We start from the raw sequence: 17,377 nt of genomic DNA, 5'->3' as shown, positions 1-17,377 counted from the left end.
ATATCATGGCTTCACTCCACCCTGCTGCCACTTTAATGTGTTTCTGTGTACAGCAACTTGTACACCGTTAACACTTCACATTTATAGTATACAGTACATAAACACCCAGCAGCAAAGATAAGGGTTGGGTCTTAACACCAGGACCTCAAACATGCACACAACGTGTTACTGTATGTATATTTTAAGTATTTGGACACACAGTCCTTGAAGCCTGACTGAGGGTCACTCTAACTGCAGCATGTCATGTGACACGTTCCCTGCTCTTCTGTGTGTGTACCCTATATTTATTGTTACCTATAAGTGGAGGAAATGAGTATGAATCATGTTCACACATACAGTATTGCTTTGTTTGCCTTCACAGAGTTTGATGTTTGCAAAACACGTGTTTCATTCATTTATGAATTAACACAGTCAATTAATTAGGTTGCGTTTATTTGATCACACGGTATAGTACCATACAGTTGCTTATTACGACAAGTTGTAAGAGATTCAGAGTAGTTTGTTCAGTACATTCTACAGTTGTTGTTTTTTCTGTTTGCTATCTGAATACCCAGTTATCTGTTGCTGAAGCAGCTAATAGACATGCTATGAAATGCATAGTAGTTTGAGCTAACAGTGTCTTTTCTGTGGTAATGACAAACCTGTACATTTAGAAACTCTTGCTGAAGCACACAGAGATTGATTGTGATTGGGTTGTGATTGAACATGTGATGTTTTTATCAAATGGAGTTGACCAAAGTTTGTAACCTTCAAACCGCCTTAACAAGTCCTTTGGATACAGTATATAGCAGAAATGCACGACAGTAAGAAGTGGATGAGATACTCTTGCAGTGGGAGTGCACATGCAACACAGAGTGCTGTATCAATATTCAGATGGTGGATTAGATGTTCTCTAAGTCCCTGCAAAGGAGGTTGTAGATGCATACAGAGAGATGGAACTCTGCAGGAAAACACAGAGCAGAATATACATTATGTCTATTACCATTCAAGTCACAAACCTAATTCTCCTATCTTTATTTGCTTGTCATGTGCTCAGTTTGACAATGATGGAAATGCTAACCTGTTACTGGCACATTGAGTGGACGGATGTATGTACAGCATAATGTCTGGGCTGTCTGTTAGCATGCTAGTACCGTGACAACATGTTGCTAGACCTTTATGTTACATGTTAACCTTCTGTGTCCTTGTTAATTCATATATGGGGAGTTTCATGTATTCTTATTTTGCTAAATGATTAGCTCCCTACAGTTGCAAGTCACCCCCTCTATTTTTCATCTCCTCTCCCCCCTCCCCCTCCTCCATGTCTTTTTGGTTGTTGCTGCAGTCTCCTGGCACACACTGGACTTTCATACTGCTCTATATTAGCAGCATGGAGAGAGACAGGGAGACAGAGACACAGGGAGACAGAGAGAGGGAATACTGAGGACAATAATGGCTGAGAGTTAGTGCATATACATCACTCTGCCTTTGTCACCGTGGACATTTGGACCTAAGGAGAGCTAATTGTGAGGAAGAATGATGCATAGGGAAAATGGCTATAGCTCAGTGGGCAGAGCACGTAGATAAAGTAGCCGTCAGTCAGTTTCCATGGAGGCTTGGTTACTCTTCAGACCTTCAGTACACATGCACTTTATGTCTTGAGTTGCTCTCAGGATCTGTGAATAACAGCATCCTCCAAAAGGCACGGTATATGTTCTTTTTAACCATCATAGACTACAACAGTGCATCAGGGCTAGAAGGCATCCCAATAACACATTTTACATATGGCCCCTACATATCTAACCCAGCCTCTGGTATTCTGTACAACACCAGTGAAAAACAAAAGGGAGGGGGGGGGGATGTGAAGAGGCGGAGGATGAGAGGGCTGAGCAGATTGATCGGAGTCTGACGCAGAACTGATGAAAGAACAGGAAAACCTGAAGAGACAGATCGAGGTTGGGGGGGGGGGGGGGGGGGGGGGGGTACACAAGCTAATGAGCTGGGTAGACTGTGAATTAAGGAGATTGGCGAAAAAATGCTACGATAATATGAAAGTACATGAATGATCCAGATAAGCATGCCTAGGGCTCCAAAGGAGGATTTTTTTTTGTATCTAAAAATATTTTCAGTCAGTCTGTGCCTCATATAGCCATTGCAGTTCTTGTCATGTTGTATATTGCTATGACTACCGTTTTTGTGTAAATAAAAAGCATACTTTTGCTGATCCAAAGAGAGGTGTGCAATCATCTTTATATGTGAGAATATCATTATTTTTTCTAAATCTTTGGGTGCAGTTTTTGCCTCATTTTGTTTCAGTGCATCTGGTAACACAACTCAACAGAGAATGACCTATTTCATTTCTTATGCATTTTGTATTTCCGATGATATTTGTACTTTTAAGAATACAATGAATCCGAGAATTAACCCCTGCTCTGTCTCTTGTTCCTCCAGATTTCAGAGATCTATGTGAGCGGCGAGTCGTCCGACCTCACAGCCAAAGAGAAGCTGTTACTATGGAGCAAGCAGGCGACAGAAGGCTACCCCGGCCTCCGCTGCACCAACTTCACCTCCTCCTGGAGCGACGGACGCATGTTCAACGCTCTGCTGCACAGATACAGGCGAGAGGATGAACAGCCAGCATGGCTCAAGTGTATTCAGGCTTTAAATCCCCCCAAATGAATACAAATTCTAAGGCGTTCAATACTTTCTGCAGGCACTGGAAGCATTCACACAGGCAGCCATAAATACTTTATATGTGTTACAGGCTGCTGAACAGATACAATAGATTAGAGGCAGACAGACAGATACACAGTTAAGGTACACTAACACCCCCCCTCTGTGTTTGTTCTCCAGGCCAGACCTGATCGACATGGAGGTGGTGTCGCGGCAGAGTAACCGGGAGAACCTGGAGCAGGCCTTCGAGATCGCAGAGTCGCTCGGGGTGACCAGTCTGCTGGACGCTGAGGGTGAGACAGCTACAGAATAAACTGAGCGACTGACTGTCTGCCAGCCAGGGGGGGGGCGAAGGGGGATTTTCTTAGGTTCACCAGTTAAGAGTACTTACAGTTTAGTAACTTTCTCTGGTGCGCTTTTATTTAGAACTGCAACAATTGCTTGACAGATCCAAGCTAGTTAAGTTACTTGTCATGAAAACAGTTCAGAAAAGAATGCCTCTCAATTGCGGATATTTCCCGATTTATATTATGTTCAAATCAATATCATTGGATAATAAACTGACAAAACAAGACATTTGAAGAAAAGTGTGTTTTTCAGTCTTACTCAAATGTTGCATCTTTCTCTTTCCCTCAGACGTTGATGTTCCATCTCCAGATGAGAAGTCGGTCATCACCTACGTCTCCTCCATCTATGATGCCTTCCCCAAAATCCCTGAGGGAGGAGAGGGCATCACCGCACATGTACGTCACCTTCTGCTCCACCCATACACACAACCATTACTGTGACGTTTCAAGTCCTTATTAATGATTGTTGTTATGTGGCTTGAACTGCATTCTCCATAAAGATAGTACATATTGCTGTTCATTCTCCAAACTCTATACTTTGTTTTCATGGTAATTCTAAAATGTATTCGACTTTATATCTTTATACACTCTTGCTGGATTCAGCATTTTGCTTTCATTTCAGAAATACTTTTAGAAATGTACATATTTTGCTTCATTTTCTGCCTAAATGTGTAATTCCCATTTTGTTTGCAAGTCCAGTGTGCAGCTTTTTGAGTAATGAGCTGGAACTGTCACATAATGATGCAATTAATCGAATGGTGCTTTAGTCATTTATTATCAATTGCCTTTTGTCAAAATGAAACCTGTAATAAGACTAAAAAGGTTTGGTTTGTTGAGGTGTAATGTCAGATTCTCTGCTAAAAGATCACTGCTCATCTCTCCCTCTCCCTCTCCCTCTCCCTCTCCCTCTCCCTCTCCCTCTCCCGCTCCCTCCACCTCCACCTTCAGGAGGTGGATCAGCGCTGGTCGGAGTATCAGTCCAGGTTCTTCTCTCTGCTCCAGTGGAGCCGCCAGCATACGGCCATCATGGCCAACAAAAACTTCCCACAAAACCCTGTGGAACTCAAGGTGGGAACCCACAATGAGTATGAACCTGAACATGAGCAATATGTCCTCTTCAAACAGGAAGAGTTTACTATTAAGCTTTGCAAATTATAGTGAGATACAGATGTGGTTTTTTTTTTACTTGGGGTCATCCAGTTGACCTCAAACCAACATGCATCTGGTGAGGTGGGAATACAATCCATGTTTATTTATTTCACTGCACGTTCAGTCAGGACGAAAGGAAGCTGCCAAGCATTTTGTGTAAAACCTTGAGAGAACAAATAAAGACAAAGAAAAGAGGGGGGGGTTGGGTTTAATAAAAGGACGACAACAGACAGAGATGTAAGGTACGGAAGAGAGTTAGTGTTGAAAAGGAAGCTAAAACATGATTGACTGTCTAAAGAGCGTGAGAAAGGGATGGTGGGAATCTAAAGCAGTCACATTTGTAGCTTGAAGTAACCATTGAGAAAACGGTCTAATGACCACCCAGAGAGGGGCTGTAATTACAAAGCTTTTACGTTCACTAATAACAGGTATTGACATAAAACAAAGCCACTAATATTGACCTCATGGTCACTTCCTCCTCCTCCAGGCACTTTACAACGAGTACGTCCATTTCAAAGAGACGGAGATCCCCGCTAAGGAGGTGGAGAAAGGTCACATCGAGCACCTCTACAAACTGCTGGAGGTAAGGATTTACACGGAGGAAAGATGGAGGGAATGGTGATCAATGTTTGGCAGAGCCCACTGTGCATCATGGGATTCAGAGAGAGAGTGTTATTATCAGCAGGTTTCTGCGGCTGGTGTCTCCTGAAGGGAAGTCGTTTCCACACTTTTTCTGTTATCAATGCTGCAGAGTGTTCTAACACAAACACATGACGGTGGATTATAGGTCCTCCTTTATTCTCACTCAGCTGATTGTATCAGAGTGTTTGTCTGCGGTGTGACTTATGATCGCTCCTGAACGTACTGTAACTCTGAGGTAATGGAGGCCTTTATTTGACTTTAGCAACAGTTTCCATTACAAAAACATTATATTCCATACCTCTCCTCTGCAGTCCACATTTTTGTTATAGAATAACATTTCAGGAGGGACAAAGCTTGAGAAAATACAACTAACTTCATTGATAATCAATCAAAAAAGGGGGTCATTCTCCTCCACAAAACCTGTCCATAAGGGCCTAACAAATGTTACCCGGTTTCTCCAGATTTGATTTAACATACTGTATTTTGAAGACAAAGAGAAAACATATTAGATTGATTTTGTTCTGTAAATAAAGTAAGCAATGCCGTTTAAGTGCTTTTGTACTGCAGATAATAAAAACATATATTCATGTATGTGCCTTGCCTGAAAGTCATCGTATCCTAAAATGTCAGATCCTTGTTAAGTATGCTTTGGGTCCTTTGGGTGATTGTCTACCTTTGACAATATTTGGAAACCCCTCCAGCAAAAAATGGCTTTAGTGTAATAACAAAAACATATTAAACTCTTCCACCCAAATGAATTTCCACTGAAATGTACACAAACCAGCCCTTCCTCTGAGCATGGGTGGAATATAGATAGTTAGATTTAGTCAATTTAGCTATCTTACTTTACTTACTGTATTCTCTTGGTGTGCCCCTTTATACAGTGGCCTTTACACGGTTTACTTAGTACGTTTCATTTACATTTTTCAGTTACTTCAAGTTCAAGAATAGCTTAGTCAATTAAGAGATCATTATTTGGCATCTATAAACATTACTTAGTTTTCTAAATTGTTTTGAATCATTTGTTGTTGTTTTGTTGAATATTTTTATATTTTATTTTATATTTTTCTGAATTTGGTACTTTTCCATGTAATACTTTAAGTACATGTTCCTGATTATTCTACCTTACTTTAATTAAGTACCATTTTAAAAACAGGAATTTAACTTATAACAGAGTATTTTTACAGTGTGGTATAAGTACTTTAACTTAAATAATGGATTGTAGTACTTCATCCACCTCTTCTTTTACATCATCGAGTAATCAGTCTGTCACTGTCCTCGTGTTTTAACCGTGTGTGTCCACTTCCTCTGAGACATGATGGGACGTTAAGTAAACTCTCACTGTGTGTGTCCAGATGTGGATAGAGTTTGGTCGTATCAAGCTCCCTCAGGGCCTCCATCCCAACGACCTGGAGGAGGAGTGGGGCAAACTCATCCTGGAGATGCTGGAGAGAGAGAAGGCTCTACGGCCGGCTGTGGAGAGGTACACACACACACACACACACACAGACACAGGCACGCACGCACGCACGCACGCACACACACACACACACACACACTGACACACACATGCACAAGTACAAAAATCCATTCACATGTGTACTTCAGCAGGGTGCATGGAATTATCGCTGATGCAACTCCTGCCATTCAATTTCTCATCAATTGTGCTTCTCAGGGACATGCCTCTTAACCTCTACGTGTGTGTGTGTGTGTTCTCAGGCTAGAGCACCTGCTTCAGAGGGCCAATAAGATCCAGAACATGGCTCTGGACTGTGAGGAGAAACTCACCCTCGCGAGAAACACACTGCAGGCTGTGAGTACTAAATCAAGCTCTCGTGTCTCTTATCATATTCAATTCAATTTCCTTTCACATACTGTACACACATGCCAGGTTTTTATTAGGTGAATGTTAAGTCATTTGGAAGGGTCATTTACGATGTGTTAATGTGTACATGCTGTAAACGCAAGTGCACTTCTGGGAACAATAAATATTTATTCAACACTTTCCCTGGTTTCTGCAAACACAGTGTCTCTCTCTCCCCCCCCCCCCCTGTCTGTGTGTTGCTGCCTAGAGAGAGAGATTACCCTTAGAAATGGTCCAGGTGTTTACTCTTTGTCTAAATCATGTTTATTCTTTTGGTCCAATAATGATGTGAAATTCACAATCTTCACATATGTATGTAAAGAAAAATATCAAATAGATACACATTTATTTCAAATTAGCTCCAACCTTACCTGCTGCAACATGATTAACAAATTAATACATCAATGATTATAATGTAATATAATAGATATTATTCGAAAATAAAAATGTAATGTTGCTTTTGGTACTTTAAGTACACTATAATGCTATTACTTAACTTACTAAGTAACATTTTGGATGCAGGAATTTTACTTATAACGAAGTATTTCTACTAGGGCTGTCAAGTTAACGCGTTAATAACGCAAACAATTTTTAACGCCACTAATTGTTTTAACGTGCGATTAACACATGTGTATTTGTCCTCGGCCCGCCCCGTAGTTTCAGAGCCCAAAGGCTTGACGTTGTTGTAGTTGGATGGTGGGAGATTCTAGCGAGAGATATAGATACAAAAAAAGGTGTTTTAAAACGCAAGCCAAGCACACAGCTGATGCTGACAGCCCCGCTCCTGCCGCTCGCTTGCGGCAGACCACGCTTGAAAGTTTGCCGGGGAGACGCCTGGACAACAACAGCGATAACTAAATGGGTGGCTACAGCTTAACATTGTGGAGGACGAGGGGATCATTCGGATCGCATCCAACGTGTCGACTGCACATCACAGCGCATTATTTTGACCCTAGGTGGGAACTTCAGTCTCATGCTTTGACTGAAGATGAAGACAGAGGAGCGGCATTTCGCCGACAACTGTAAACAGGCTTGTCTGTTTGAGCAACTGGCTCAGTGCAGAGAAGTACACAGGGTTGGGAGAGAGTGTAAGAGAGAGAGAGAGAGAGGTTCCAGGTTGTTGTGTTGAGAATATTCAGGAGAATATGTGTCATTGTTCCAATGATAATAAACAAACATTTGCATAAAGCATATTTGTCCACTCCTATGTTGATAAGAGTATTAAAAATTTAGAGCAGATAAAAAATGTGCGATTAATCGCGATTAACTATGGACATCATGCGATTAATCGCGATTAAATATTTGAATCGACAGCCCTACTTTTCTACGCTTTTGTATTAATACTTAATACGAACAAAACATATCTGAGGACTTCTCCCTCCGGAGAAGCCGGGAACAATAAACTGCAGAACATCACAGCAGAAGCTTAAGTTACCTTGAAATGTAAAAAAAAAAAAAAAAGAACCAACATGTCGTCACACTTTAACAATTAATGTAAATAATATCCCACTTCAGATAGTCTACTGATTTTATCTTTCACTGTCAACATCACTTTATTTTCTATTTAGGGATGTTTATATTTTGTGTTTATTTTCTACTTTAGATGTTTTCCCATTATGTGCAATGCCTTGTTTTAACTCGTTGCTGTGAAGAAACAAAGTACTCAAATTGGGATAAATAAAGTACATCTTATCTAATCATACCATGTGCTCTGTGTGCAGGACATGTCGCGGGTGGAGAGTGGGGAGGGGGTGCAGTGTGAGAGGGAGCTGGCCTGCTACCTGCAGGACTGCGAGTCTCTCATCAGACAACTCAACCAGGAGCTCAAAGTCCTGAGGGAGGAGAAGTACTACCAGGTGGAGCAGCTGGTGTTCAGGTGGGTGCAGTGGTTCGTCTACTCAAACAATGAATTACTGAAGGGTGCAACAATCAAAGTGGGCCTTTGGCCAATTAGTTTGAAATAGGATATGCAAATTGTGTTTTGCCATTAAGTCCTATTATCGTCTGCCATAGTTAGTGTGTTCCATCTAGGGCTGGGAGATATATCTATGTAATATTGATATTGGGATATGGGACTAGAGTAAAGCTGTGAATTTGGATATGAATATGTTTTGAGGCTATAACTGTGTTTTTAATGACCTTTACCCACTTGAATGATGATTATTTATAAAAATCTCATTGTGTTAATATTTTTTCAAAGCAGCAATAGATAACACTACAATATTGTTGCAACATTGATATGGAGGTATTTTAACTATAAGCATCTGCTGTTAACTGTTTGAATGTGCTCTGATATAAATGACATATGAAAGAGAAAGATGAAATAGAAACCTCATTCTGTGGCTTCGTGAGTTTTAGACTGCAGTCTTTTTTTTCCTGTGTAGTTTCCTTTCATTCAATATAATTCCAAGTAAAGTTGAAATGTTATTATTTGACCCTATTTCCTAGAACATTTAGCCAAAAAACATTACAGGAAACCAACATTCTGGTTGTTTATTTAAACACATTTCTGGCTTTTCATAGGAGACTTTAAGTGAAGTTGCTGCTTTAAATGACTTTATGAATAAATAATCATCTCAGAGAAAGGAATATTGGATATCAGAATCAGAAGTGCTTTATTTGCCCCACAGTGGAGAAATGTACATAAAAAGTATGTAGCCGTGTCCCCTCCTCTAACTATATTTTGTATTCTCTCATCCTCAGAGCGTCCTGCCTTCAGGAGGAGCTGGTCTCCCTCAGACTGCAGTGCTCCAGCCTCTACAGGAAGGGCAACTTCACCCAGAGCCTGGGCCCCACGGGGGCCGAGCAGCAGAGGGCCTCAGACGGGGGCCTGACGCTGGGGCAGACGCTGCTGGGGGCCGTGGGGGCTGTCGGTGCCGCGCTCCTGCGGCGACCCATTGCTCGCTCCCAGCTGGTGGCCATGTCTTCATCGGAGGACGAAGGAAGCCTGAGGTTCATCTACGAGCTGCTGGGATGGGTGGAGGAGACGCAGGTCCGTCAATACAAGAACAGTTTAGGGACACGAGGAGTGGTTTTCTCAATGTTAACCTGATTTTATTCTTGATTATTCAATTTAGTCTATATGTTTGTTAAGAAATAGTGAAACAAATGCTCAGTATGATTTTTCAACAATACTTTTTCATTTTATAATATAAAATAGAGAAATGCAGCAAATCCTCTCATGTCAGGAACTGAAAGACGCTAAGACAATTATTTTAAAAATATTTGTATATAATGAAATACATTTTAGGCACTGTTTAAAAAGCCGTAAAACAACAAATCCCATTTTAGGGGTTAAATGTGTTAACTTCATTAACAATTTCATTTTTTTTTTTTAAACCAAGAGAATAAATATCATGATTTTTAACCCTAATAAATCAAATCTACATTTATTTATAATTGCAAGTCTGAAAAATAAATGTAACTTAAAACGTCTTTTTAAGAGGAACAAAACATTGGGAAAAATGTTGATAAAATACATAAATGTTGGAGCTCCTGCCCCCCCCCTCCCTATGAGCCCAGTGGCCGAGACAGCGAGACACAGCGAAACCCAGCCCGAACACACACCCGCAGCCTGGCTGGGAGTTTGTGTGTGTGCTCACACACCGACTCACAGCCTCGCCGCGTCCCGCCGTCTCAGGGAGGAGAAATCGGCGGAGCTGCAGCTGAGAAAAGATTGAGTGTGTGTGTGTGAGGAAGTCCGCGGATTGGTCAATTTGGACCAATCCACGGACTTAACGTAACGGCTCCGCGGACGTAACGTAACGGCTCCACGGATTGGTCCATTTGGGTATGGGCACGTCACTGTACCCAGGAAGAAAACAATGGAAAAAGAGAAATCTCCAACGAGGCGTTCTGGGGCAGCATAGACAGGTCTTTTCTGTGTTAGAGTTTTACTCCCTACAGGGTGTACTTTGAGGGTTTGTGACTCTGCAGACCTTTTACATGCAGAAAAACCTTCATAACACACAAGGGGACGGGTAATAACCAGAAAAGCATGACATGGGACCTTTAAATAAAAATGTAAATATGTATTTGATCTTTGTCCCTGTGTGTTCCAGGAGCTTTTGGAGCGAGCTGAGTGGGGCGCAGACCTCCCCTCTGTAGAAAACAACCTCCAAGAGCACAACACCATACACACTGCTGTAGAAGAACTAATGAGCAGCCTACAGGAGGCACGCAGCTATGAGGTACACACACACACACACACATATATATACACATCACTTATGCATGGACACAGAGATCTTTTGTCTGGCATTTGGTTCCTGATGTTCTTTACCGTTCTCTCCTGCAGGCTAAAGTGTCTCCAAACTTCAAGAGCAGTTACTCTGAAACCCTGGCCAAGCTAGAGCACCAATACTGCAAACTACTGGTCAGTCCCAGACAAAGAGCTGTGAATCTGAGTCTTTTTTGTGTGGTAACACACTTCTTTGTTTCCCAGTTCTCCCCCTTCTCCTGTTAATCCCATTACACCATGACAGGACTCATATGCAGAACAGTTATGCATCTGCTCTCTTTATGCCCCTTACCCCAAATGCCCCCTTTCTCAGTTTTGGTTTCTTTGTTCCTTCTATATTTTTGGCGTTACATGTGTAATGTTGAACAATAAAGCACACTTGCTTATGAAGTTTACTTATAGATTTAAATGCATTTTTCTTAAATGTTTCATTTCCAGTCTCTAATGTGAGACATTATACTCAGTTTTGTGTTTCTGTGCTTAAAGATGCATGTAAATGATCAGATTATGATACTATGACCTCATATAAGTAGAGTATCAGTGATTTCTACAACTGCAAGCAATATCATGTACCAATATATATATTTTTAAATTACATGTTAGGGAACAATGCCTCCCTAAAAGGTTAAAGCTTGTTATTAAAGCTCATAATTAACGATCCTATTCATTCTCATTTTATACCTTTTAAAAAAATATATAATTGTTTTTAAAGATTGTCTTCACAGTGCTTTATTCTAAATCTAGTGAACCAGCAGTACAAACCCACCCACTAGGCAATAGAGGACGTTTTTATTTTTAAATGTCTCTCTGCTGCACTGCTGATCAGCATGATGATGATGATGATGATGATGATGCTTGTTTGTGTGGTTGCCATAGGAACATTCGTCATGGCGCCTGCGGAGCTTGGAGAGCCTGCATGCGTTTGTGTCGCACTGCACTGAGGAGCTGATCTGGCTCAACGAGAGGGAGGAGGAGGAGATCGCCTTCGACTGGAGCGACAACAACAGCAACATGAACGCCAAGAGGGAATTATACAGCGTGAGTGGGGGGGGGGCTTTCTGTCAAATCAGAATACACGAAATGAACTACTAGATGTGTTTTATTTGAATAAAAAACACCCATAAAACTACCTTCCCAGTTACTACATAACATAAGTATCTCCATGATTCCTACATATCATTGTATTTATATAACCTAATATCACAATTGACACATTTTGACCATCGCAGCAGGCAAGACAAGAAATCCCCCAAAAAAACAAAAAAGAGAGAGATCTTGAGGCAAAGAGGCTGGATCCCTTTCCTAGGACTGACAGACGTTTCAATAGATGTCGTGTGTATAGAGTCAAATAGATAATTCAACAACAACTTGGACAACCTAAAGGATACAAATGATATTGTGAACGTATATATATATTTTTTTAAAAGGATCCTGCAGGATGTCAACAATCTTCAAGGTGCTTCCAAATAGAAATAACGTGGGCGTATTAACCTTTACTACTGGCAACCTGCCAGGGGAGAGACGCTCAAACTCCGGGGACGAGGCCCCTGATGCGGAGTTAGTCACATGTATGAGACATGATTGCATACATGAAAGTAGGGATGTCAGATTTGTCATCCGATGTTTGTTGATTTGTTGTAATATAGTCATCTTTGAATGTGCACAAAATCCTAAAAATCCTCCCAGCAGACAGTGGTTGCGTCTGATCCTCTTTGTTTGTCATTACCCATGATTACTCGTCATGTTTTGATGATAGCATTACATTTCCATTGATTCAATTCAATTGTTTTCGAATGACTTTTTTTGTGTTTGTCTCTGACTTTCGGGTAGGTGTTTTCTTTGTTGCTCTGACGCCATCAGTTCATGCCTAATAAAAAGAGAAGTAGGAGAAGAAGAGATGAAAGTCCCTCGACAGTCTAAGCCTATCGCAGCAAAACTAGGGTCTGGTTTGTTGTAAGCCTGAGCCAGACCTAAATATCAGCTTTATCAGAGAGGAACGTTTTTAAGCCTCATAAATGGAGAGGATGTCTCCCGAACACAAACTGGAAGCCGATTCCACAGATATATTCATGTATCAGTACTGTTTACATGTATCTTTACATCATGCCGGAGCCATACAGATCCTGTGGTCTACTGTACCATCCGTCTCTTCCTGCTCTGTTTACAGGAAATGAGGTTAGAGCTGGACGAAAAACAAGACGTGATGCGGTCGCTCCAGGAAACCGCCAACCGTCTGTGTCAGGAGAACCACCCGGCCAAACAGAGTGTGGAGGTGAGCCGTGACTCTATTCAGAGAGACCCCATGACCTTTAGAGATGACTGCCTCTGTGGATCATTTGAACAGCTCACCAACATGCTTCTGAACAAAATGCTCCTCTTTTCACTCAACTGTCCACCAAATGTTGTTTTTGTCGCATAGTCTATAAATGTAGATTCCATTCTAAAGGGCAGGATGTAAATTGTGACCTTTTTGTAAACCTTTTGTTAAAACAGTAGGGAATGTTGTCAACTCCAATGGAAAAGCTGAATTGAAGCGATGATGTGATATATAAATACTTGAATGAATACCAATGATCTGTTTTGCTGCTGCTTGTATAGAATAGAATTGGAGAATGTAACCCTCTGTAATGGTCACACATACATGCACACAGCACACACAGTGTAATTTGACCTCTGCATCCTAGTACTAGGAGCAGTGGGCAATATATATCGATATGGCGTATTCTCCAACACAGCGTATTAGTGCACAGATAAAGGGAATACAGGACAGACAAAACTGTGATTATGTGTGCTGAAAACATCCCTGTTAATAATGTGTAATGAATACACTGGCTGTTCTGTCTGCATGTGATCAGGCGTACAGTGCAGCGCTGCAGACTCAGTGGCAGTGGGTGAAGCAGCTGTGTGTGTGTGTGGAGACGCATCTCAAAGACAACACAGCATACTTCCAGGTGAGCCTCCAAAATGTCATTATTATGGCTCATTATTTGTCATCATTAGTTTGGCTAATGGGTAGGAACTGAACTATTAAGTTACAAAATATAAGTGGATCGGCAAATTCTGCATGGTTATGTTGCTCCTGCAATTTCACAGTTCCTTTCACCAAATCCACATGACTTTGTCCTCCCTTTACCATTCTTTTAGACAATTACATGTCTGTTCATTTGTGTCTTTACATTGTGGTTCCTATTTCACTAAATAAATACTGTTCTCTGCAGCTTCCTGGGGAAATCCTTCTAACATTGTTCTGTCTCTTGTCAGTTTACGAGTGATGCTCGGGACTGTGAGTCGTACCTGCGCCAGCTGCAGGAAACCATCAAGAGGCAGTACACCTGTGACAAGAACAGCAGACTGAGCAAGCTGGAAGACCTGCTGCAGGACTCAATGGTATCTATAAACAATCTATTGTTTTAACTAGAAAGAATAAATAAATGGACATCCCATTGTTCACTTTAGGATGCCAGATTTCTTATGTTTAGGACATTTTTACATGTCAAAAAAGGAAGTGTGCTTGGATGGAAAGGTGACACATTTAAAAAATAAAGGCGTATTTGAATACCGTTAATGACGATGTATTGATACTGACCTACTTAGTTTCTATCAATGATATTGGATCATTGATTATTCTCCCTCAGAACACCTTTTCTAAGTAATGCCATTGCCCTCGAGCAAGGCACTTGACTGTATATACTCAATGGCCGAAAGCTGACAAGTGAAGAAAAAATGTACTTTGCATTTTGGATACCGTAGTCCATCCCCCCTCGTTTAGCGTTAAGCTCACTGTGTAAATGAAGGTTTAGAAGCCATGCTGCACAACCCAAACCTATACATGACAAATACAAAATAATCCTGGATGGAGGCTTGAACATGAGTCATATGGCTGTATTAAAACTTTATAAATTCATGTATATGAAAAATGAAAGTAAAGAAGTCCTGTTGGCCCACCGCTGTCCTCCTGACTCGTGCTCGCCCTCAGGCAGCCACATGATGGGGAGAAGTTATCTCTGAGTTAGAGAATGCAGTCGCTGAGTCACCTCCCTGTGGAACATTTGTGAGACTGCCACCTTCACACCTTACACACACACACACGCACACGCACACACACACACACTGGACTTCAAGCAGATGGCAGAGTTAGTGTGGAGAATGCTCCAAGGCCAGAGCAGTGAGCTTGTGTGTCACAAGCAGCTGCTCTTTTCACAGACATGTGTGCAGCCAGCATTGTTAGGTGCAGTATGTGTCTATTTCCAAATGCCATCTAATGGTGTTTACATCTGTGTGTTAATCAGTTTCCTGTGCTCCATTACGCCCTGTGAAGGTGAAGCTAATCCTAAACACTGCTTCTGAATCACACCAGAAAACAAACAGCAGAACCTTTTGTTTGACGTTCATCATATCTGGAACAGAGAGGATATTAAATCAGCTGGTTCAATACCTTTCAGGCAGAGATTAGGGTTTACATGTAGGTGATGCTGTTTGCCCTTTTTATTGGACCCTTTATTTGCACCCTGTTATTTTTGTTTAATGACATTAAAGTACTTCTTCACATACGATTTAATAAGCGCTTGCTGTCAACAACGAGAGGTGAAACAAAATTCCATCCAAATGTAATAATAAGCATTTAATTTAAGCTTCTCTGCTAGTCAATTTGTTCTTGTGGTGATAATGAATTTGACATTCTTTCCGTTATGTATCTCTATATGAATTGTTTCTTCTGAGCCTGTCATTTGACTTGTCACAGTAGAGCTGACTGCAGCAACTGCCATCTAAGTGATACATTCAGTTTGTATATCTAATGTATAAGTTATTTACACAGGCCTCCCTCAATTCCTCTCTTTCTGTCCACACCTCCCTACCTGTCTCTCTGTTGGTCTCTCTATAATGAATCCTTAATGCCTCTCTGCTGGGTCAGGGTGAAGAAGAGCACACCTTGTACATCTCTTATGGTTAGCGCCCAAGCTAACACAAGCTTCTGAATCAGCAAGTCCACTCCTCTCAGGGGCAACTCGCTAATATGCTTAACAATATTTGGAGACCATGCACTATATTTTAACAGAAAAGATTGGCTTAATGTGTTTGATTTAATACTGGCAGGTTATTGTGTTGAAAAATGCATAATAATTATTAGAAGATATACAGTAATTAGTTGAGTATAGCAATGTCGGATTGATTTCTATACATCAATCAATCAATCAATGTTTATTTATATAGCCCAATATCACAAATGTTACATTTGTCTCAGTGGACTTCAAAGTTTGTACAGAATATCAGTATGACAATACGACACCCTCTGTCCTTAGACCCTCACATCGTACAAGGAAAAACTTCCAGAGAAAAACCCACAGTTTAAAGGGGAAATGGGAGAAACCTCAGGGAGAGCATCAGAGGAGGGATCCCTCTCCCAGGACGGACAGACGTGCAATAGATGCCATGTTGTCATGGTCCTTAGAAGATGAATCTTAATATTTTTGATGATACTTTTCTTTTGGTTCCTTATTTTGTTTTGTTTGTAAAATGCCTTGAGAAATATTCGTTGGGGTTTCATGACATTTTGTACAAAAATGAATACCTTTTCAAATGGATTGCAATAATGTTGGTTATCCATGAACCTTTCATCAAGCGCCATCATCAGGTCAACACAAATGGATTTAGTCCTATATAGAACATGGGGTATTTCTGCATGTAAGCCTCTTGTGGCCAACAGGAGTGTTACAACAACAAACACACACTCTTTTTGCACATGTTTTTATTTCATAAACACAATAGAGAAAACACTTTAAACCAGACCTAAAACAAAGGATAACCTCTCATGGCTTCCGTTAGCCGTTCAGGGAATATAGTTTCAACTTCAACATCTAACTATACTATATTGGTTATCTATCAAATCAAGCTAAACCAGTTACAGTGATTGATAATGGGGCTCACAGCCTGATGAATTAAACTGCCATTGATTACTAACTTACTCACAAAATGATGGATGGACTATCAACCCTTTGAAAAGGATCGGTCAAATGATCCATCGTAACTGAATACTACAGGAAGTGATTGACAGATGATGTCCTCTGTCCTGCAGGAGGAGAAGGAGCAGCTGATCGAGTACCGCAGCACGGTGGCCAGCCTGGTGGGCCGCGCCAAGACCCTGGTGCAGCTCCGGCCCCGCAACGCAGAGAGCACCCTGGGGGCCACGACCCCCATCAGAGCCGTCTGCGACTACAGGCAGATAGAGGTATGGCAGCCTCCAGATATTACACCTCATCCACATGTGCGTGTGTTTCGGTTGCTGTACGTTTGTCATACTGATAACCCAAAACAAATCGTAGAAGCTTGATTTCCCTTTTCTTCCAGGAGGTGTTGAGACAAACTGTGTATATAAAAAGCAGCTCTCCATTTACCCCACCCACTCTGTTGTTTTAACCTGCATTACCCACCCTGCACCTCCTCTCCGAGCCCCCTTCCACATCCACTTTATAACTGTTCTATTTG

General features: G+C 41.3%; 1 protein-coding gene across 1 annotated transcript in view; it reads left to right on the top strand.

Moving 5' to 3' along the window:
• Nucleotides 1–17,377, top strand: part of macf1a (microtubule actin crosslinking factor 1a) — a 243,493-nt gene that overhangs the window by 117,397 nt on the left and 108,719 nt on the right. The window contains 16 exon segments of the mRNA XM_034124538.1: nucleotides 2,431–2,597; nucleotides 2,833–2,945; nucleotides 3,289–3,395; nucleotides 3,948–4,067; nucleotides 4,636–4,731; nucleotides 6,146–6,273; nucleotides 6,510–6,603; nucleotides 8,376–8,530; nucleotides 9,358–9,646; nucleotides 10,716–10,844; nucleotides 10,952–11,029; nucleotides 11,771–11,932; nucleotides 13,062–13,166; nucleotides 13,750–13,845; nucleotides 14,156–14,281; nucleotides 16,968–17,120. Of these exon segments, the coding sequence (XP_033980429.1) occupies nucleotides 2,431–2,597; nucleotides 2,833–2,945; nucleotides 3,289–3,395; nucleotides 3,948–4,067; nucleotides 4,636–4,731; nucleotides 6,146–6,273; nucleotides 6,510–6,603; nucleotides 8,376–8,530; nucleotides 9,358–9,646; nucleotides 10,716–10,844; nucleotides 10,952–11,029; nucleotides 11,771–11,932; nucleotides 13,062–13,166; nucleotides 13,750–13,845; nucleotides 14,156–14,281; nucleotides 16,968–17,120 (2,118 nt within the window).

The sequence above is a fragment of the Trematomus bernacchii genome, unplaced genomic scaffold, assembly GCF_902827165.1.
Source record: "Trematomus bernacchii unplaced genomic scaffold, fTreBer1.1, whole genome shotgun sequence".
NCBI lineage: Eukaryota > Metazoa > Chordata > Actinopteri > Perciformes > Nototheniidae > Trematomus > Trematomus bernacchii.
This window is presented reverse-complemented; position numbering and strand designations above follow the sequence as displayed.